A 23,049-nucleotide genomic window follows, 5' to 3' on the forward strand; every position below is an offset into this window, starting at 1 on the left:
ACAGCCCAAATGGCCATCAACTGGAGACTGGATAAAGAAAATGTGGTTTTTTAATAAAATGGAGTACTACTCAGCCATAAAAAATGAGAAATTAGAGACATTTATAGCTAAGTGGATGAACATTGAGGCAATACTCTTAAGTGAAATAAATAGGACACACATGTGTAAATACTGAATAGTTTCTCTGGTGTGAGCAACTGCAAGTGTAAATAAGGACTAAATGTATAATAGGTCATGTGAAATAGAAAGAAAAGGGTCAAAGGGGAAGGAAGTGGGAGGGCTAAGGGAAAGGATAAAAGGGAATGGGATTAATATGAGAAAATGGAAAAATAGGAACAAAATCTTTGTAAATAGGGAGGGCTGGAGAGGTTGAAAGGAGGGCTGGGCAAGGGTGAAAAATAAGAACCAAGAGAGACTATGTAAAGGTGCAAATTTCCAATGATGAATGTCATTATATTGTATACCTAAAATGTACCAATGATTAGAATGAATAATCGATAATGTAAAATAGGAATAAAAGGTGCAAAGGGGTAGGGGTAGTGGGAGGCACAGGGGAAAGGAAAGAAGGGAAAGGAAAAAATGATGAGAAATGGAAAAAATGGAAATAAAGTCTTTGTAAATAGGGAAGGGTGGAGGGCGTGATGGGAGGGCTAGGAATGGGGAAAAAATAAGAACCAAGATGCATTATGTAAAGGTACAATTCCCAATGAGAAATGTAATTGTGTTGTATACCTACAATGTACCAATAAAAGAATTTAATACAAAAAAAAAATTTCAAGGACAGTTTGTGTGATGACCAAGCCACAGCTTACCAATGGGATTGCTATGTGAAGTCAGTCATTGAACTATAAAAATAATTACACTTTTTAAAAAATGGCAAAACACATCAGGCACTCAACACTATAATCAAAGTAGTTCCCTAAAAATTAGTTCCCACAAATGATTAACCAAATACAGGCTGACAACAAATATTCACAGATAAGAATAAAATCCACAGTTGTTATAGTACATTAGACAAATTTTTCAGCTTTAATCAAAGTCTTTGGAAACTAATGTAAAAAGAAACTGTGAGCTATGGAAAGAATAAAAATCTCTAAGTTCCACAGTTATTTTTCAACATACTGATTTTGTTTCCTTTGAACTCAAAAAGACTAGGTGATTCCAGGATCACATTGGAATTCTACTTACAATTTTTGAAGGACCTTCATATTGTTTATCAAGATGTTTAGTCTAATTCTTACCACCTGAATGGAAACGTGCTTTATTCTCTGTCCATGTGCAACACCCCTGTTTTCAACTTTTTGGTAATAGTCATTCTAGTAGGTGTGAATTGACAGGCTTTAAATTTGCTCTTCTCTGTTTATTAGTGATGTTTTAGATGTTTTCCCATAAGTGTTACTTGTTTTTATGTCTGTAGAATTGTCTACTCATGTCTTTCCCCTATTTTGATGTTATTTTTATTGAGTTAATTGAATTCCCTATATATATTTGATGTGAACCCCTTATAAAATATATGGATTATGTTTTTCACATTTCATATGTTGTCTTTTCACTCTAGTAATCACTTAACAACTATGAGCAGAACAGCTATGTTATAACTTCATATATTGTTCATAGTATTTATGTAGAATATGGAACAAACATTAAATTTCATTCATGAGGTCATAATTTCTTCATACACAAAATATTTAAGATATTCTGATTTGCTGAGTATATCTCCAAGCACAGTAAATTTCATGCTAGTATACAAAAATAACACATACATCATAACCTCAAAGAGATTGATATGTCCAAGCAAAATGTAAAGAATTGAAATGTTTGTCTGATAACTGTATCATAAGGAGATTAAAAAATTCTAAATAAACTCAGGTCATTATATTTTTAGTAATAATGTTCTCAGTGCCACAATGACATCCTTGTTCCTGAGGCTGTATATCAAAGGGTTGAACATGGGAGTAACAATAGTATAGAAGAGGGACAGCAGTTTGTCAGTTCCTGAAGAATGGCTGGACATTGGCCTTAGGTAAGTGATGGTACCAGATCCAAAAAATAGCACCACAACCAGCAGGTGGGAGGAGCATGTGGAGAAGGCCTTGGTCTGTCCTTGGGTTGTTGGCAACCTCAGAACTGTGGAAATGATTTTGCTATAAGAGGCAAGGATCAATATGAAAGGGACAGCCACAAACAACATTACTACCACATAGACAGACATCTCATGAGCAGAAGTGTCCCCACAGGCCAGCTTCAGAATGGGGGGTATGTCACAGAAGAAGTGGGGGATTTGGTTGGAGTTACAGAAATGCAGAGAGAATATCTGGCATGTTTGCCCTATCTGGACTGGGATTCCACCCAGCCAAGAGCAGGCTGCAAGCTGAGCACACTTCTTTGGGTTCATGAGCAGAGGATAGCGCAGAGGGTAACAGATGGCCACATAACGGTCATAGGACATTACGGCCAGCAGGAAGCACTCAGTGGATCCCAGCACAAGGAAGAAACACAGTTGTGTGGCACAGCCCAACACAGAAATATTTCTATTCTGTGTCCAAAGACTGAAGAGAATCCTAGGAAGAGTTACTGAAACATAACAGATTTCCAAAGAAGAAAAATTTGCCAGGAAAAAATACATGGGTCTCTGTAGTGCAGGATCCAGGATTGTTATTATGATTATGAGGCCATTTCCAATAACCACAACCAAGTAAATGATACCGAACAAGCCAAACAGAAACCCCTGGAGGTTTGAAAGGTCAGAAAATCCTAGCAGGACAAAGTTCCTCACCATTGAAACATTGCCTCCTGCATTTATCTCTTCATGTGTCATCTGTGGGAAGAATTCAGCTGAAGTTGAAGTTATTTCCCACTCCTTAGCTTTTTTAATTCATATGCAAAACAAAGATGATATGTTTCCAAGTTTCCCAATTCTCTGTAAGATCAAAGCCTTTGATTTTTATAAGCTACGAAGTTTTAGTGGAAGATCTTTTTTTTACCAGGTATATCCATAAGCAAAATTTTATGTTATTTTCTGCTAAAGTTCCTCCCATGTGCTTGTTTCTGAGAAGGAAGCACACCTCTTAAAATTTTCACATGAATACTCAAAAATACCAACTTTGACGTTTGTTCACTTACAGCTATAATTCCTTTCTATTTGTTGATTTCTTTCTTACCAATGTTTATTTTTTGATTCTAAGTTAAAAATTAATTCCACTGCACAGTAATATTTTGAGATATTTAAAATAATTTCAGGAAGTATATTTTTATGATCTTTAAAAATCATGTACAGTAAGGTAATCCCACTTTTTATCTTTGAACTTCTGAATTTATAGGTTATTTTATTATGTTTAAAAGGATCAACAGACTTCCAAAACTTATAGTATGATTTTAAATCTTTAAATGTTTTCATTACAATGTAAAGTCTCTGAAATCCAAAGTCATACATTTCTATTAGACATTATAGTCTAAGTGATTTTAAGACTGTTGCTAAAGAACTGAAATGGTATCAAATTATTAAGATTGTTTTTCTATCCAGACAACCTCAAGAGTAAAAAACAGTCTCACTATTCATAAAACAGTTCTATGTGGAAGTTGAAGATCTTTGCTCTGAACAAAAGCCAATTTATAAAATGGACATCAACCACAAATCTTCTCTAAAATTAGTTACTTAAATCATTTATATTCTCACTAATAACATCTTCACTGCTGCTTTCCACAGAGTTCATTTATTCATTCAATCATGTCAATTGCATGTGTTTATGTAAATTCTTACATAAGCATGTTGCCATGTTATTATTTATTTATATTTTATTTATCTCTATGCTTTTGCTAGAGTTTCTTTGGATATATATTGTGCATACTGTCTATATAACGTATAGTATAATTGCTAAACAAAATTTGAACTGCTGACTCCTAGGATAAATTTCAAATGAGTCAAATAATTTGCTTCTTGTATGCCTTGTGTATGTGTACATGTGTGTGCATGATTGTGTGGGAAGTGGCTCTGTAGAACTTATAATATATTTTTGAGTTTGCTCCTTGTTTTGGATTTTTATTTTCATCAGTGATGTTTGGCAGTCCATAATGATCAGGCTCACCATGCAGAGTTGGTAGGAGGTGGCATAATGATTCACTCTTGCAGAAACAACCCCTCCCTTTGTTGTAAATACTTGCTATGGAATTTCAACTTCATTGTAACTAACTTAAACACAAAGGGACTAACTCACTGCACACAGAAGGCATAGGCCAAGCATCTGCTAAGAAGGTTAACAAGGAATGGTAGATTTCAGCCTCAAAGTGTAGAGAGAAAAGAAGAAGGAGCAACAGTCCGTGCCAGCCTGGGGTATCCTGAGAAGTTTCTTTGGTTGACAATAGAAACAGTAAATAGTACATGTTATTCCTTCTGAAATATTAAATATTAAAATAGTGAGGATTCTTAAAGTTTCTTCCATGGTTATGCAATTACATTAATGAAAATTATGATAGTAGCATGTAAACATGTTTTAACTATAACTCCAAGGTAGAGAGAATTATATAACAAGGGTCAAAACTGAGATATGATTTCAAGGCTTTGAATCTATACCATGGGGTTATTTTGTTATGTAGCATCCTAAAGTTGCAAACATATATGCTTCTATTTAATTAGATCTAAAATTAAGACAGACAATAATGAAATCTTGACTGAATCATCAGCTTATTAGAAACTACCCTGCTTTATATATCCCACATTTGTTTATATTACCATTGTCTCGGAAATTTATATATATATTTTCTTTTTATTTGATCTTCCCTTTCTAAAGGTTCTTTCCTGTGCTGTATGTTATTCCTCACTATTGAAGGAGGAGTATACATTTACAAAGGAAATTACATCAATTTCTAAAACAAATAATAATATTTTAAAAACACCTGAGCAGACTTGCACATCTACTTAAATCTCTAATTTTGTTTTTTCTGTTTGATGAAACTGTCTCAAATTTCTGTTTGTAAATATAACAGCAACTTTATGAATGTTCAATGAAACTCTTTTAAAAATATATAAAATAATAAACGTTGTAATTACTGAAGTCTATCCAAATTGTACTCATATTCTAAACATGACCTTGCCTAAAGAATTTTCTCAAATCATTCAAAATTCTCACTGGTTTCTCTCACTTTTGAAAAATTTTAGGAATTTCTTTTTTTTTTTTGAGCAATTTGTACATCATTATAAAATAAATAGCAGTAGATGTTTAAGGTAAATTCGAAACCTTTCTTTTAATTAAATATTTCATGTTCATTTTAGTCACATTATTTTTGACACAATGGTTCACTTTGGTGCAGATATTTTTATACTAACAAAAGCATTGCTGTGACATAGAGATTATACTCTAATTAAGTTTATGAAATTAAATAGAAGTTAGGAGATAAAAGGAGATAGTTATTAGTGCATCATTTCAGAAAGTGTTATTTTTCCTGACAGAAGTCTCTAAATATAGAACTGAAAACATGTTAATATTTCTATAAAATTTTATATGCCTTAATCATGAATATTACCTCTTAAGAAGTGGGAGTACCTTTGATAGTAGTGTGATGTCGACCTCTTCAGTAATGTCCATTCAATATTTTTGCTCCTCTCTGGGAGGTAACTCTGGCTTCATAAGATAAAGCCTTCACATTAATGCATATAAAATACTTAAATATATGATTCACACATTATAATTACTGAATAAAAATTACCAATAAAAGGTTATGAAGCAATTGTAATAATAACCTTTACTGTATTAGCTTTTTAGATTAAAACAGATTTTACTTTTTGTTCTCATTTTGTCTAATAATATCAAATATTAGAACAATTTTGAGATGAAATTAATCAACAATGAAAGATTCCTTTTTAATTTTTTTCTGTAATTTCATCTTTTTGCTAATGTTAATAAATGAAAGATCATGTAAAAATAAATTTCATGTTTGTTAAAAGTTGTTCAGGTTTATATATGTGGAAATAGGTTAATTATAATGCTTAACTTTATTGACTGATAAAAGATGGATTTTTCATTAAATTTAGGAGTCTGCCTTCACTTGTAGCATGGGGTAACCTCCTTCTGATGTGCAGTCTATTGTGAGAGCAGTGTTCATTAAGTAGGAATCCTTCTATACCCTGGGGTGCATCCCCTTCCCATGGCACATCTAACTGAAGGAAGCTATTGGTCCTGCCACTCAAGTACTGAGTAAAATAAGCCAGAACGTTCTTCATCTACCACTCTCTGTAATTTTTCTCTATTCATTTTTGTGGTTATTAAGAAATATAAACATTGAAAGTATTAAAAATCCATAACTCCAGATTGCACATGAAACAAATTAAGATGATCTAGTAGAAAATCACATATACAGGGCTATAAAATATCATGGCTAGCTAGACTACTATGTATACAACTAAATTTGTCCATTTTTGCTTTAATTTCCTTCTATTATGGCAACCTAGAATTTCAACAAGTTGCAGGACCAGGGATTTAGCTCAGTGGTTTTGCTGCCTGCCATGCAAGCACAATGTTCTGAGTTCAATTAAAGGTACCTACCAAAAAATAAATAAATAAAATAGAAAGAAATCAACTAGTTGCTGCTAGAGTTCCTGGTCAAGCACCTCTTCAGACTGATTATAAAATAATAATATATTTTTCTGTAAATAAGATAGTTTTCTGCAGACACCCCACACAAACACATATAGACTCACACTCAAAAGATGCAGTTGAGGTGACTAGCAGCTATAGCTGCAGCAGCGTAGGATATGATACAAATATAAAGATTAATGATTAGACAAACAAAAGACTATATTTTAGATGCATACATAATCATCACATTCATTTGCAAAAAATTGCCATTTATAAGAGTTGCATATCTACCTACCAATTTTGAATGATGTTATGATTCATTTATTTTAATTCTAGATATTAAAGTATATATGCAGTATTGATTTTGTTTTAATTTACATTTTAAAAATTGTCAGTAATGACAAGCATCTTTGATGTGATTTTTTAACACACACACACACACATATATATATATATGTTTTACTAAAATAAATATGCCATCTATTCAATTCCTTCATATATTTCACTCTATTTCTTCTCAGGCTGATGTGTTTAGAGAGATCTCCATATAGTCTACAAATGTTTACTTTGATTGATATGTGATCTGGTAAAATTTTATTTACTCCGTAGCTTGTATTTTCATTCTGTTAAGAATATCAACAGAATAAAATGATTTAGCATTGATGAAACCAAATTCATATTTGATTTTGTGGATTGTGCTTTTGGTGATATATTAATGCAGGATCCCTGTCACTGCTCACAAATACTTTTCCATGTATTGTCTTGTAACAACTATACACTTTATTGTTCTGTTATTAAGTCACTGATGCATCTTTGAGTTTCTTAAAGTATGAATTTGGGGTTTGGGGTTTGGTTTTCTTTGTAATCAAAAGTTCAACCTCTCAATTACAAGATGTTTGAGACACCTTAAGCAACCTCAGTGAGAAGGACATTAATGTGCTGTGTTTTTGTAATCACCCCTTCCCTATGGTCTCAGCTGCATGGAACAGATTGACCAGGCCTCCACATGCTGGAAGGCAGGCAGCTCCATTATGACTATGGGAGAAGGCACAGCAACTTCAAGTAGAATGAGGGGACTGTAATTTCCAAGATTATTGTCATAAATAATGACAACCTGTGTATAAGTAATCAGGGAAGGCCAAGATTATTTTACTCCATGTTCTCCGTAAGTTTTGATCCAGATTAGAAAAGGCATTTGCCAGGGATTTTTGTGGAATGAGAAAATGAAAATGGACATTATTAATTTGTATGTGTTGTGATGTGGACGACCATGTGCAGCACACTCATATAATATCATTTAGCTCTATACTTTTCCATCTAAGCAATACTTTCATATGTTCTACAAAATTTAAGACAGTATATTTTGTTTTATTTTTTAAAAAGTCACTAAGGTTTTTATTTTACTCATAGATTATTAAGAACCATGCTTTTTCTATTCAAGTATTTGGAGATCTTTGAATTATTGTAGTCTATTTTAATATCAATGGGGCATATAAAATCTAAAACAATACATGGTAGAAGTTGTAGAGCACTTATTATTTCTATTAGAATATTACAATAAGACCTAAATTTAATAATCTAAGGTTCAATCTCAATAAATTTAGAAAGCATAATGATGTGAAGCAAATTAAGCAGAAGGAACAAAATTAAAAAGCAGAAATAATTGAGATTTTATAAACTGAAAGACAAAAAACTCGTTATATGTAAACTTCAAAACATTATATAGCTTTTGAGGACTGAAAAGAAAATAGAGACAAGTCACAACTAGAATACCTCAGAAATAAAGGGGAGTATGCACATCAGAATCCAAAGTCCATGTGAAGGGAACATTAAAGAGTATCTGTGACAACACAAAGATATTCTGGTTAGATAAAACTAATTCTTTCAAATTCATCAACTATTATCCTTTCTTAACATAAAATGGCTCATTTCTGTAGTGCTCTTATTAGAGAAACTGAGTTTGTAAACAACATCACAAAATCCAAAATTCCAGGGATTCCATGGAATTGGTGCGGCCGACAGAACTAGAGTAGACCCTGAATGTTTAGTTATGCCCAAATGGGGCCTGACATTCAGGCTCCAGATGGAACTTATGCTGATCTAAGATGCTCTGGGAAGCAAAGCCAAAATTCACCAAGACATCCAGTATTTATTCTTTACAAGCATGGGAAGGAAGGGAACAGGGTATGCTTCCTTGTGACAGTGAATATGGCAGGCAGGGCTGTAAAAGGGAGGCACTAGCATATCTTGCTGAAGAGAACAGATAGGTAATTCAGAGGAAAAGAATTTAGTAGGAGTCGAGCTGACCTTGGCTGGAAGTTAACTCAGCAGGGCCCTGCTGCTTCATGGACCAAGACTTGAGTCTATTCAGCTATGTGACATGCCCATTTGAGCCACATAAAGCTTTGGTCAGTCCCTAATATAATCCCACTGAATTATGGATGGCCAAGGAGCTTGTGCCACCCACAGCCTCCTAATCCTGGGCAGGGATGTCTGGTACAGAGTCATTTCCATGGTGCTATGTGATGCACAGGAATCATTACAGATCAGAAGCTAGCAATAACATCACCACTTCTGGGGCTATCAGTATATGAGACTGGAGAAGAGTGTACACCCAGGGACAAAACTCTCAGCAGTGTACTTGGAAGGAGAAATAGCCTGAGAGGAGGTTGTGGACCCATCCATTGGTGGAAGCTAATGGATTGACTAAACAGTCAGGGATTGGAAAGATTATGGTGGAAAGTCAATCACAGAAATGTGACTAGATCTTATGGAATGCTCACAGAAAGTGGAGGCATGTGTTTCCCATGCGAGTGATTCCCATGTGAATTTGACCTCAGTAGAGGAGATCTGTAATGGACCAGTGGAGAGTTGACCCATCCTGTAGCTGCCATCCAGCCTCTTTCTGCTACCACAGTCACAGTTGGATGGGCTCAAGTACCAAGGGACCACATTGACACAGTGGGAGGCTATACAGGGTCTCAGCACGTGAACTTCCAGTCTTCACCCTCTGTCTGAGTAGAGCCAGTGAAGAGTAGCCCATCTGTCAGGAGCATGTGTAATACTACACAGAATTCTTCCCATGGCATTGCTTCCTGAGGTGGGCAGCCAGCTGTCTCGTGGCAGTTTGGCTGCATTTGATGTATACCACCACACCAGACCAATGTGTTATTCTTACTAGAGTCATCATTGCTCTTGCCAAACTGGCTTCTCTCAATTTTTCTTTTGTTACTTTTGAAAATAGGGACAAGGAGAAAAACATAAATAAAACTTCCATCACCCCTTTCTACTTGCAGTAGACTGATGTTCCTCATCTGCCTGGAAATTTATTTGAACGTTTTCTACTATATTTTTCTTCCTTTTATTCTCCCATTATAAATAACTTTTGATTGTTGCACTGTCCAAGATTCATAGTGATTTTCTGAAGCACCTCCAGATAAATGTGATTTTGATGAGGCCATATTGACTTTGATACACATGAAATAAGTTCTTTTTAAGTACATTTTTCTATTTAATTTGGTACTGGTGACTGAAAATAGTCTTTTCCTCCCAAGCTAACTCCCTTTCCAATGTATAATCTTACTATATCACTGTGTTCTCCAGCCTGGACTCAAAATTGTAATTCTTCTGCCTCAGTTCCTCAGTGTGTTTGGATTATAGTCTTATATCAATATGCCTGGCTCTCTCTACATACTTTTAGAAATATTTATTCTAAGAAATTCTGTGACACACCACATAGTAATAATTAATTTTATGTATGTATTAAACATCAATGATATTCACTGCTCTTGTTGTACCAGCCTACTTTCAAAACTACGTACTCCAAAATATTGATCTTTAGCTAAGAATTAACCTTTTAGATTGGCTGCTTTTAGATCAAAATATATCTGTATGTGTTTCATTTACTGTTTTTTTTTACCCGTATTCCTTTTAGAAAGATTGCAGATATGTATGGAAATGAATTATATCACTTGTAATGTACATTATAGCATAATAACCATCTCTAGTGTATAACTCAATCAATTGCATCATCAGTGCCAATAGTTCCTTTGATAATGGTTATTACACAAAACAATTGTAGAATTATTAATGGAATTATTTATGATTTGATGACACTTTCATAATTCTTATAGGGAGAAGTATCTCTTGGGCTTATAAAGTTTAATATGGCAAACCTCATCACTATAAAGATAGATAAGATGAAGAACAGAAGATAGATATATTTTGAAATTTTATTATATATACATAAAAAGCAAGTCCTGAAAATTCATGTTTTCTTCGAACATATTATTTATATATTAATCTCCTCAGTGCCATTATGACATCCTTATTCCTTAGACTATAAATCATGGGGTTAAACATGGAAGTCGCAATAGTATAGAAAACAGAAAGCACTTTGTCAGATCCTGAGGATTGGGTGGACTTCAGTCTTAAATATGTAATAATGTCTGATCCAAAGAATAAGACCACAACTGCAAGATGAGAGGAGCAGGTGGAGAAGGCTTTGGACCGACCTGTGGCTGATGGCAACTTCAGCACTGTGGAAATGATTTTGCTATAGGTAATAAGGATTAGCAGAAATGCAAGTGAGGAAAAACAACACAGCAAATATGTAGACCATGAACTGATTCAAGAAGGTTTCCCCACAGGCCAGCTGAAGCAGTGGGGGGATGTCACAGAAGAAGTGACGTGGTTGGAACCAAAGAAGTGGAGAAGGAAAACCTGGAATGTCTGCCCTACCTGGACTGGAATGCCGCTGACCCAGGATCCAATGACCAGCTTGGTGCTGGCCTTGTGGTTCATGACTAAAGGGTAGTGTAGAGGGCTGCAGATGGCCACATAGCAGTCATAAGCCATCACAGCCAGCAGGAAACCCTCGGTGGCTCCCAATATAAGGATTCAGCATGTTTGTGCAGCACAGGCAACTAAAGAGATGGTTCTTCTCTGGGTCGCAAGATTCATGAGAATTCTGGGGAGAGTCACTGACATGTAACAGATTTCCAAAAAGGAGAAATTGCCAAGGAAAAAGTACATGGGGGTCTGGAGAGAAGGCTCCACTTTCATTATTAGTATTGTGGTGCCATTTCCTAACAACACAGTGACGCAGATGATGAAGAACAATCCAAACAGAAACCACTGTATGTGGGGAACATGACCAAATCCCAAAAGAACAAATTCCATCCATTCAGTGAGATTTTCTTCTGGTGGGTTTCTTTCCTGGGCTATTCATCTGGGAAGAGGTTAAACTCAGTACATGTTTTTATTTTTATTTTACTAGTGAAAGAGATGCCTATTCTCTATATGAATAAGCTCACTCACCTCATTTTTATGATCTTGATCATTTTTACCAATGTAAGACCTTTACTATTCTCGTTCAACACATTTTGCTAATTTAGATAATGCTGATTACCACTCTGTGCATTTTCTTGAAATTTCTTCTGAATCATTCAGTTTGCCTTCTGAGTGACTCAGGACAAACTGAACCATGGTGTATGCAACACAGACAGTGGAAAAATGGTCAATTACTGAAGATAAGTCCATGGGTTTGTCACGTAATATCAATTTTAACTTATTGTACTTTTTGAAATCGTATTTTAATTCCTCATGAATTCTAATTACTATGCTTTATTAGCACTATGTGATGGAATGTTTTCTCCTGTACATTTTTACTTTTCTTAAAATTCATATAAAGCAATATAAAATTGTATATACTAAATAAGAATGTTGTTATATTTTAATACATGCATATGTTACATGATTGTAAATGTAGACATATATATTTATTTCCTAAAAAGTTTTATTATTTAGTCATGATGCAAACTTTCAAATTCCCTTTAGTTTTGTGAAATAAATATTTTCTTTGCTTCTTTCAACTCTTCATTTCCTCATTAGTTGATATGAGCATAATTTTCTCTTTCAGAAAATCATAATCACAGATAATTCAAAAAAATTGAAAAAAATATTTTTTGACAAAATTAAGTCTTTGGTCTCATAATAAGTAGGACATATAATAGGGCACTTTCAGTAAGAAGAGCCTGGAAACATGGATTCAGATGGAAACAATGAGGAGGGTGATCAGCCAGAACCAAGAGGCCCACTGAGGCAGGTGGTAATGTAGGTGTGAGTGTGGGCAGGTGGAGAGAAAGATACTGGCTGTCATGTTAAACTCTGTGTTCTGTATACCACAATCTGTTTCTTCCCCATTGTCAGCTCTCTAGGTAAACAATTATAAACTCACTCTTTGTTAGAAATAAAGACATTGATGCTAACAATGAATAGTTTGACAAATGCTCATAGGTTTATGATTAAAAATAAAATATTCTTTATTTATTTGAGTATGAGACTTAACTTTATTTGTAAGAAAAAAACAAATATATTGCATTTCTTGTGTTTCTTATTTGTCACAATTAAATGACATTTTTTAATGAAAATGTCATTGATCAATATTGAAGTGATTATTAGTGATGGTTTTATATTTTAATTATGTGCACCATATAGGAAAGTAAGCCATTAGTCCCTGAGGTGGTGATTCATTGCTTAGAAAAAATTTACTTAGTATTATTATTGTGTTGCACTTCTGGCAATTAATTTTTCTATACTTTCTTTTTACCAGGGATAGGACTCTGGTTAGTGAAGTGAACTACTTTGGTAAAAAAGTAAAAATAAAGAAATGAAGATTCCTGGTGCAGGGCTTTTACTTGCACGATCCTGAGAGCAACTGCCTTCTTAGGTTCTGTACTCTGCTAAGGTGTCTCTGGCTGATCACTGATCTCAGCTTGCATTATTTTTTCCTCCACCTTGGCTTTGCCCATGAAACATAGAGTGACTGTAGGGTCCTGGATGACAAGATAATCTTACAGAGATGTCCCAGAATTTGAGTGTTGCTTCCATTCATAGGAATTGCTACATGCTCCAGTTCCATAGTTTAGTTAGCTACAAAGTAGGTTAATGATTACACAACACTCGGGATAATTTATATGAATTAATGATGATATACATGAAATAACCTGATGACATTGTAACTTTTATAGGAATATTAAATATTTGTTATTTTATTAAAAAGTAACTTTCATTTTTTCTGAATTTTCTCATTGTCTTGGGTAAATGAAAAACTATTCTCTAAGTTAATTTCCCTTTCCATGATGTATTTTTTATGGGAATATAATGAGATTTTAGTTAAATCATCAAAACTCTCAAGAAAATCTCAAACTATCAAGATGATAGATCCATGATATTTTTATCTTTTTTACATTAATTCTCTTTCTTTTGTGGTTCTTATACCAACAGTTCAAATCACTGTCCAGTGCATTGTACTGAAATTTGGTCTATTTCTGTATGTTTTTATTTCACTGACACTAGATTATCTCAGAGGTGAGGGTCTTGAGATTTTATTACACTAGATGTGTGTAGGACATAGGTCCTAGAAAATGCTTGCAAACCATACATGGCACTCTGTATTTGCTTCAGTAATGAGGTAGAATCACTATTTAAATGAAACAGTCAGTTTTAGGAGGGACAAAATGATTAATGTGGTGAAGAACAAAAATTCACTATGTTTCACTTTTGTGATGGAACTTCTTAGCATAAATAGTTTCATTGCTATTATAATAATGTTTGGGACTAATAAAATGTATTTTAAAATTGTTGACCATCAAATTTTGGTGATGAAATTACTAATAGATAGCATTAAATAAATATCATTTGTGTGTTTTTTACTCACTAGGAGAACAAATTAGAAGGAATAGAAATTGACACAGTGTGTTCTCAGAAAATTATCTACATTACTCTTCCTTTTTAGATTTCAATTTCTTATTAATTATGGCCAACAGTACTTAATATTCTAATACTTTTATTTTAATTTAAACCTCCACCCCCCCCAGTGCAAACACTGAAGAGAGTGTATACTAAGTAATACCATAATTCAGCCAAACATTGGAAATTACCGGTTTCTGTTTTTTTTTTTAATTTGCATTACTTTAAAAACTTAAAGCCTCAAGTAAGTTTAAGTAATGATTTTAAACTTAAAACTTTTTATTGTTTCATAAATGACTTCCATAAAGTTATTATTTATCTTTAAAATATATTCCTTATACTCCCAAAGTGTTGTAAAATTATTTCATGGATTGTTTCATTTTAAAAGTCTTAATAAAAATAACCAGGACTGAATAGATCAATGCATTTGTTACAAAGTATTGTCTCAAAACAGATTCTTCTATGATTAATAAATACATCAGTTCATATAGTTTTCTGTAATTAAGTGATTAAATATCAGTAGTTTTTATTATAAAGTTATAAATTTGTGTAATAATACATGTGAACTTCTTTAATAAATAAAAACATTTCTTGTTATGCCTTAACTATTAATTTAAATATATTATCAATTAAATCTAGATATAAGTATAAAGTAACTCATAATTATCTTTCATTTATGGACTAGTCCTGATTTTTGTCTCACTGTAAGCCTTTAAGTATTTAAATATTTTAATGACTTTAGGTTAAGCCACATGTATCAGCAAAAATATCCAATGTACTTTAAAGATCCTCAGTTCTGTATAACACACAGTGCTCTTTAAGCATAAGTAGATTTGTCTGCCCCCTGGGGACTTCTCCCACTAGCATTGAAGTTGCTAAAGGCCTCTCTGTACCATCTACTGATTTGCTTTATTTAGTTTCATCTAGCTGACTCTCACTGCTCAGAATATGCCAACTTCATGGTCCCCGTCAAGAGAGAGTCCACCGTGCATCTTCTTTCTTAGACACAAACTCAGTGTAAGACTGTTCCAAATGGACAGGTAACCACTTAGTACTGTAACTACTATGAATGGTCCGCGTGGAGCTTCTGCTTCTATTAGACTGGGCATTTAAACACATCTCTTTAAACATTTCATTCTCTATCCAAGGTTCCCTGATACATATTCATGGCGAGCCTGTGTTGTAGCTGTCTTAAACTGTAACAGTAAAGTTCACTGAGGAAAACTGAGAGTCTGGAGTAAGACAAGCCCAGGTCTTGGGAAAAACAACTGGAAAAGATTCTGTTCCTTGCAGATTTCAAACCTGTGAATAGCAACTTTGCCATCACTTAGACAGTTTAAAAATGTTCACTTGAAGCTAAATTTCTCCTGCCATTCATTGAATAATGTTTCTCACATATAATTAACTAGTGACTTCTAATGGTTTGGATTATGAATGGAAACTATTTCCGTGAGATGAACCCCAATACACTGTGATTGTGCAGAGCAAGTAGGAAAGTTTAAGGGTCATGCCCCAGAGTTGGTGGAATGGAAAAAGAAGCAGGCAGAGGGTTCTGCCATGGGAACAGAGGGTAGTGAGATGCCACCAGGAGTAAGCGACTACAGGTGCATATAGGAGAGGCAGCTGGACTGAGAAAATGTCTGAAACTCACTGTCAGTGTGGTGTTGACATGGTGGGAAGATGTTCTTGTCATGTAGAATATGACACCCAGAAAAGACTCAAACAGTTGTGTATTGTTTAATGAAGAGATTATACCCAATTCATGAAATTTGACTATAAAAACTGTATACACTTCAAAGAAAGAACAAATTTTCTCAAGAGTTAATAATAATGAAGAACATTCGATGAGACAATAAATAGTTTAGACAGGAAAACAACGAAACTCTTCTAAAGATGAAATTTTAGACTTTTGGTGCAACAAAAGTTAATCACAGACTGAACATTTAGGCGGGAAAGTACACACACACAAGCACACACACATGCACACACAGAGCTATTTAAAATTAACTAATCTAGCATGGTTAAAAGAAACAGTTCCCCCTAAGTAAAATTAAAACCATTGATAAATAAAAAATACAAATTACATCTTAAAGTGTTATTTGATCTCATGAGTGGTGTCTTACATATCAAGAAAAATTAAATACAAATAATAAAATACACCAAAGAAATTAAAAAACAGTTCATGGAGAAGGAAGGAAAGTTATCACTTCAATAGAGGGAGATTATGCAACTTCCATCATACATGCCAATAAACTTTATAACAAGACCATTGACATAGACCTTTAAAGTCTCAGACTTTCATGAGCATATATGCATTTTTGCATCTGGATATGTTGACTAATGCCATATTTTGTTTATTTCTTGAAGCAAACAATAAATTGTGCATTAGTGTCAATTTCTGCAATGAAATGAAAGTGCGATGTTCCTTAACCTGCAAGAGAGTAAATTAAATGTTGCATCAAGTGTGGTTTCTTTCTGTTACTTAGCCTTATTTTTAATAGTCAACAATTTTTTTAATTGATAGCATTCAGATACCTGTGATTATGAATTTAATATTTTCTGCAGGTTCTTCTGTACATCTTCACTAAAAACAAAAGTTTATTTATTTTTTTAAAATGTTACAAATTATATGAGCCTTGTTTTCTGTTTTTCCATTATTAAAAAGTAAAATATTTTTCACACATGTAAAGAATTTCACTTACCCTTACTAATATTTAGTTTGGCAATTTTTATTTATTTTTAAAGGCAAAAAAGAATTCATAAGTTTTAGTTGGCTCATGCAAAAATTACCACATGACAAAAATGATACAATGCACTCGGTCTTTTAAAATTGTAATCCCACGTTCATTAAAGAAAATATAGCATTAGAAGAAAATATAAAAATTATGTATATATTTTTTAATTAGTAAATATTTCTACACAATGATTTATTCTCATATAATAGAAAAGACTGTCTATAGCTTGTTTGCCTCAGAAACGTCCTGGGACAGGTAGCCACCCTACATACAGGCAGGTGCTTGCCATGTGCTGTTCTGGTTCACAGGCAGCACCAGGTGACCTGTGAGTCATATCTTACACACATGCAGTATTGGGGTCCTCCTTCTTCACCTGTTCTCTTCCTCTTCCTCTTTTTCTTCCTACTCTTCACTTTTCTTAGTCCTTCAAAAATATTTTTGTCACTTTGATGGAAGTCATTGATCTTGTCCAGTATAACCATTTTTTAGTATTCATTAAATGCATTGGTACATTTTAGGTATACAATATGATGACATATGTTGTTGGGAATTTGTACCTTTCCGTGATCAGCCCTAATCTCAGGGGACTGCAGCTGGCTTGCTGATACTAATCGACTTACATCTACACACTGCTGCCCATGTTGTCTATCACAGCAGCAGACACATACCATGAAGCAGGCCTTTGTTTTCTTTTTTACATTCTCCCTTCTTGTTCTTCACTTCTTTCCCTTTTTGTTCTTCTCCTGACCTATTTCATATTTTTATTCTTTCTATTTCCTTCTCTTGATGTTCATTAAAGTGAATACAGACAGCTTCTAGCTTCCCTAGTGCTATGAGTTTGTTCTTTTCTTATGTTTGTTCCTTCACTCTGTCTTTTCCTCTTGTCTTCAACAGTTTTCCAAAGTTTGCATGATTTTCCTTTGTCCTCTAGCCTCACTTCTAATCTTTCCCTCTCTTCCTTCTCTTTCTCTCTCTATTCCTCTCTCTGAACTCCTACATCCTCATCCCAAAGGGTAAATTTGCTATGTTGAAGGGTTTATTTAATACAAACATATATTAGGCTGGTCTATATTGATCTAGTTTACACGGTATTAATTTTTAATCTGTTTGTTACTAATGTATCACTTTTTTCCTCTTGGACCCCTGTGAAGCATTCTTTCATGTTCCTCATCATGTTTTGTCTTGAGTTTTCTGTGTTTGGGATTTGGAGCTCTTCTTCAGGTAAGATGAATTTAAACCTTTGAGTGCAAAGTTTCACTGTAAATGCCTTGTTTGGTCGAAGAGCACATTTTAATGAATGCAGCTTAGCATAACAATGCTTTCCACCAATACTAATTGTATTAAAGTTATTTTCCTCATGCCAAATCCACAAACAATATATGCTAAATATGAACATTTTCTAGTGTTATTTTTGATGTTTAGGTTTCAGGATTACTTAGCAGTTTCTATTTTATAAAAGATAGGGAGTAACTATCAAGTTGTCACCTAGTTCCATTTTCTGTTTGTATTCCATATTTATATTCTATTAAATGAGAAGTAGGTGAAATGAACATGTTTTTTTACAGTCTTCTGCAGTGTTTTAGTTTGGCGTTAGCCTTGTGTTCTAGGTTGATGTTAGGCTGTTTTTATCACTTGTGTAATATTAATGTCAAACTATCTGCAGCATTAAAATAAAGCATAGTGTCCAGTAGACTCATCCTAGTACCTTATTTCTCACACAATACCTGACAATTATCTTCCAGCTTCCTCCCAACAAGTTTAGAATAAACCTGATAAATTAAATACTCTCTCTCTCAAACACACACACACACACACAGAATTTAGGGATCATATGAAAGATCACTGACAAGATTTCAGTGTTAGATTTTCTAATATATTAGTACATGGATATTGTATACCAGTTTACTGACTTCTTAAATTTCCCTAAATAACTTCATGATTTGCAGGCTAGATTTCTTGAAAATTCTTTAACAATTATTTTAAATGCTTGCAACTTTTTTTTTATCTTGTTCTGTATAATCACACAATAGTCCCTGGACATTTATGTGTTATTGGTTCAAAGACAATTTGTTGGTAGTCTCTCTAAAGGGAGACCTAAGACCCCGGACAGCACTGACCTTTAAAGAAAGAAAAGGAGACAGCCTGGGGGATGAACAGAAGTTTACTCCTCTGACACTGTTCAACAATCACAAAGGAAAGAAGTTAGGCTTTTATACAGGTAGGAAACCAGCTTAGTTATTCTGGCTATTGTCTTTCTGATTTTAATCTCTGGAGTTAACCAGTGACTTTAAATGACTCCTAAAAGCTACAGGCAAATTTACAAGACCTCCATTTCCATTCACCAATCCCATACATCAAAGAGCACACCACAACCCTCTTCTAATCAGATGGTATCAAGAGAGCAGGGTGACTTCAGCCAAAATCAAGCCCACTGGCCCACCACAAACTTCACAGATGTGCACAGTGAATCATATCTCTCTCACCACCCATAGAGTCATTGGGTAAAGGTCCTCTGATCCTGGGCAATGGTAAATAAGAAAACTAGGAAAACCTGTTTTTCTCCCATGAAACTTTTACAATGTCTCTTAAAGTTTCCTGGAGTTCTTTTAACAAACAGACTTGTGGAATTTCCCAGAAATGACTTCTTAATTTTCTCAGTTAACAAACTTCTTGTGATCAATTCTTACAACTACATAGCTAAATTCTACAATTTCCCACAACTCCCCTTTTTTATTTTATTTAGGCTAAATTCTTCATTATAACGTTGAGAAGATCAAGAGACAGGATCTTCAAAGGCCAGAAAGGTAGACGTCTTATGCTGGCTCAATTCGATCTTCGGTCCTTCTATAATTTTATAAAACAGCAAGGAATACAGTAAAAGAGGAAATAATATTGAAAAAATCATCTTTAAATCCATCAATCATTGTGTAAAGGGAATAGAGATGGTTTCTGTTTTTGTTTTAGCATATAAGTAATTCCTTTTTGGGGGGGTATACAATCCCATACAGTAAGGTAGGCATTGTATGCCACAACATGATAACAACAAACATATGATAACAATTATGACTACAAGAAAAAGCTGTTTTAACCATTGCATATTAGGCAACAATTGGGTTAACCATTGAAACAAATCCCATCCTAATTTTTCATTATGTATTTTCTCTGTCAATTCTTCTAATTGTTTTATTTTTTCTTGAATCCCTGGGCTATTGTCAATCATATTAAAACAACACTTTTTAAAAATTTTTTCATGTCCTTGATGATGGAACAAGAGCAAATAATCTATTCCTGCCCTGTTGTCTAGTATAGCCTGTTGGTGTTCTTGTAACTCCTGATTAATTAATACCAAGGCAGATGAGGTAGCATTTAGACCTTTGACCACCTTACACATCAATTTTTGTACAGCCTTTTTGCATGAATTTCTATGGCAGGCTGAGCAAGCACAGATACTATCATAGGTATCACTTGGGCATCTGTCAAGAGACCTACATCATCATCACACCCTGGTTCAGTATAGGGTGACCAACATTTAAATTTTTGGGGGTGTTATCAAATCAGTTCGATCTGGCAATATTATTGCCAAGTGACTTAGGCAGCACCGAGTCTCAGACAAGTAGGCAGGGATATAATTAAACATTACTCCTTCACATGTATAAAATCATCTTGATGGTAAAGGTACATGACCATCATTATATATGATTTTTTGTTAATAAATGTCAAATTATGGGTCAATATAGTAAACATTATCATTTCCAACAAAAGTAACCCATCAGTTTTCCTTTTTACCTCTTGGACTTTATAAAAGTTTTTGTTTGAATCTAAGAACATTTTGTTATAATAGAGAGGGAGAGGTCAAAAGGAATCATAAATATATATTATAGCTTTTACATTTATCCAATCTTTAATTACAATAGTACTAGTACCATTTTGAGGGGCCAAATTATCACAATCCAACATATTTATACCTACCTGAGCAGTAGATGAATTTAATAGAGATATCATAGTAAGGAAGAAAAGTACTGAGTGTCTAGGCTCAGGGGGGCCTGGGCCCATAGATGACATGTAGTCTTGAGCCTTTGTTACCAGATTAGTTAACATATTCCAGTCAGGGAGTTTGGAATGGTATTTAGCATGAGACATTTTCTTTCTTTTTCTCTTTGGTTTAAGAGAGAGCTTTCTAATTTTTTGAACAACCTCTTCTTCCAATCTTTCTGAAATAGTGCTTAAATATCGTTTAAGCACTATTTATTCTTGGAGACCCATTGTCCAGGCTAATGTCTTGATTCCAGAATTTCATTCTTCTTTCAGGAAGCCAGATTTCGGTTGTTCTGCCCTCTGTGGAAATACAAGCATATCCTTTCCCCTTTGCAAGCATTTGTCCTGGTGTCCAATTATCATGATCTAATTTTACCCAGACTGGTTGAGGTAATTCTGAATCAATTTCCTTAAAATGTTTCTCAGCCCAAGAGTCAATGTCTCCTTGTGGCAAATTAAAAAAATTTAATGTAAATAAATTAATATGTAAAAGTTGATGTGGTGTTTGTATTAATTGTTTCATAAATTTCTTATAGGTTACATTTTGTCCTTCACCTAAGGAATCAATTTTCTTTTCCCCGTATTCTCCCTTTTTTATTTTATTTAATTGTAATTTTAACATATGATGAGCTTGTTTTACAAGTGCCTATCCCTGAGGATTATAAGGAATGCCATTAACATGTTTAATATGATATTCTTGTAAAAATTTTTTAAACTTTAAGCTAGTATACACAGGTCCATTATCTGTTTTTATAGATCCAGGAACTCCCATTATAGCAAGACATTCTAATAAATGAACAATAACTTGTTTAGTTGATTCTCCTATACAAGCAGAGGCCCATATGAATTTGGAATGAGTATCAATGTATACATGTAAATAACAGAATTTGACAAATGGAGGATAATAAGTAACATCCATCTGTCTGGAATTATTTTTGTTTGAAAATACCTTGGTGCTCATACACACTGATATATGAGATGTCCACTGCTATGGCCTACACCACCAAGCTCACCACATCTGACAGGCTGTGTTCATCTTTGGCCAGCATCAGCCCTACATGTACCGGCAGCTTCCTCAGCATGAGGCCGTCCAAGTGCCAGTGCATCTGGGCCAGGCTGGCGGAGCCCGTGTGGGCCCTAATGCAGTGGCACCAGGGTCTCCTGGGCACCAGGGACTCCTGCCACATGAAGCTGAGCAGTGCTAGGACCATGGCAGTGGCGGCACCTCCAGGCCAATGTCCAGGCTCCGAAGTGGGCATGCAGCTGGGCGGACAGTGCGTGGTATAGGCAGAGCAGCACATGCAGCAGCCATCACGCCAGCTCATGGGAGCCCATTATGTTCACTCAACACTGGGTGCCCGCTACCCCCTGCTGCCATGGTGAGCCATCTTTACTCTGCATCAGCCCGCACAGGCACTTTGGTCGCCAATGCCTCACCTTCCCCTTGCTGCCATCTTCCCCTGAGCTACTTTTTGAGGAGGAAGAAGAATCAACATTAAATTTCTGTCTTTTGTGATTTCAGAGAGGATATGATTTTATCATGGGCTGTTTCTTAGATTTGGCTTTTAAAGATTTATTATTGTTTTTAACTAATGGCATAGGCTGATCTATGGGTCCTAAAAGATCTTGTTGCATGGGCATAGTTTTATTAGACATTTTGGGGCCTTGTGCTGAGGAACAAAGGTTTCTAATGTTTTCTTTGGCTGGAGTTAGCATAGAAGAAGCTGAGGGTATAACTTGAGGGGGAGGTAAAGGAGCCAAAGGACAAGGAAATCCTTCATCAGATTTATCATCCTTATCCTGAGGTATAATTTGAATTACATCATTTGTTGCATTTTTCTCATCTTCCTCAATTAAACCTTGTTCTTTAAGAGCTAATTTAGCCTGATCTGATAACTCTGTTCATGCAGTTAAGCCTTCAGCACCATGAAAGACAAGCTGGATTGCATTCGCAG

At 34.5% G+C, this 23,049-nt stretch overlaps 2 protein-coding genes across 3 annotated transcripts; both read right to left on the reverse strand.

The window, feature by feature from the left end:
• Positions 1-1,873: 1,873 nt before the first annotated feature.
• LOC101701870 (olfactory receptor 10AG1) lies at positions 1,874-5,810 on the reverse strand. Of its 2 annotated transcripts, none has more exons than XM_004874074.3 (2): positions 5,777-5,810; positions 1,874-2,793 (listed from the first exon to the last, which is right to left on the reverse strand). In XM_004874074.3, the coding sequence occupies exons 1-2, from the start codon at positions 5,787-5,789 to the stop codon at positions 1,874-1,876; spliced, it is 933 nt and encodes a 310-aa protein (XP_004874131.2). In that variant the 5' UTR covers positions 5,790-5,810. The 2 variants fall into 2 exon arrangements, with proteins under 2 accessions (XP_004874131.2, XP_087063978.1); XM_087207852.1 differs by having other exon boundaries at positions 1,874-2,790; positions 5,768-5,810.
• Positions 5,811-10,859: 5,049 nt separating this feature from the next.
• Positions 10,860-11,762, reverse strand: LOC101707107 (olfactory receptor 10AG1). Its single transcript, XM_004869915.2, is given in 3 exon segments — positions 10,860-11,168; positions 11,170-11,261; positions 11,264-11,762. Coding segments are annotated over 3 exon segments (891 nt in total). The 5' UTR covers positions 11,754-11,762.
• Between the last annotated feature and the right edge of the window lie 11,287 nt (positions 11,763-23,049).

This window comes from Heterocephalus glaber, unplaced genomic scaffold (genome assembly GCF_053883595.1).
Source record: "Heterocephalus glaber isolate CG9 unplaced genomic scaffold, H.glaber_assembly_v1.0 deba00000896, whole genome shotgun sequence".
Taxonomy (NCBI): domain Eukaryota; kingdom Metazoa; phylum Chordata; class Mammalia; order Rodentia; family Bathyergidae; genus Heterocephalus; species Heterocephalus glaber.

Bases quoted from the DNA above. Each gene is read 5' to 3' on its own strand.
- LOC101701870 (XM_087207852.1), bottom strand. From the start codon at position 5,789: ATGAGAACAAAAAGTAAAATCT. The intron at 2,791-5,767 runs GTTTTAATCTAA...TAAATGCAGGAG, and splicing joins GAGAACAAAAAGTAAAATCT to GCAATGTTTCAATGGTGAGG.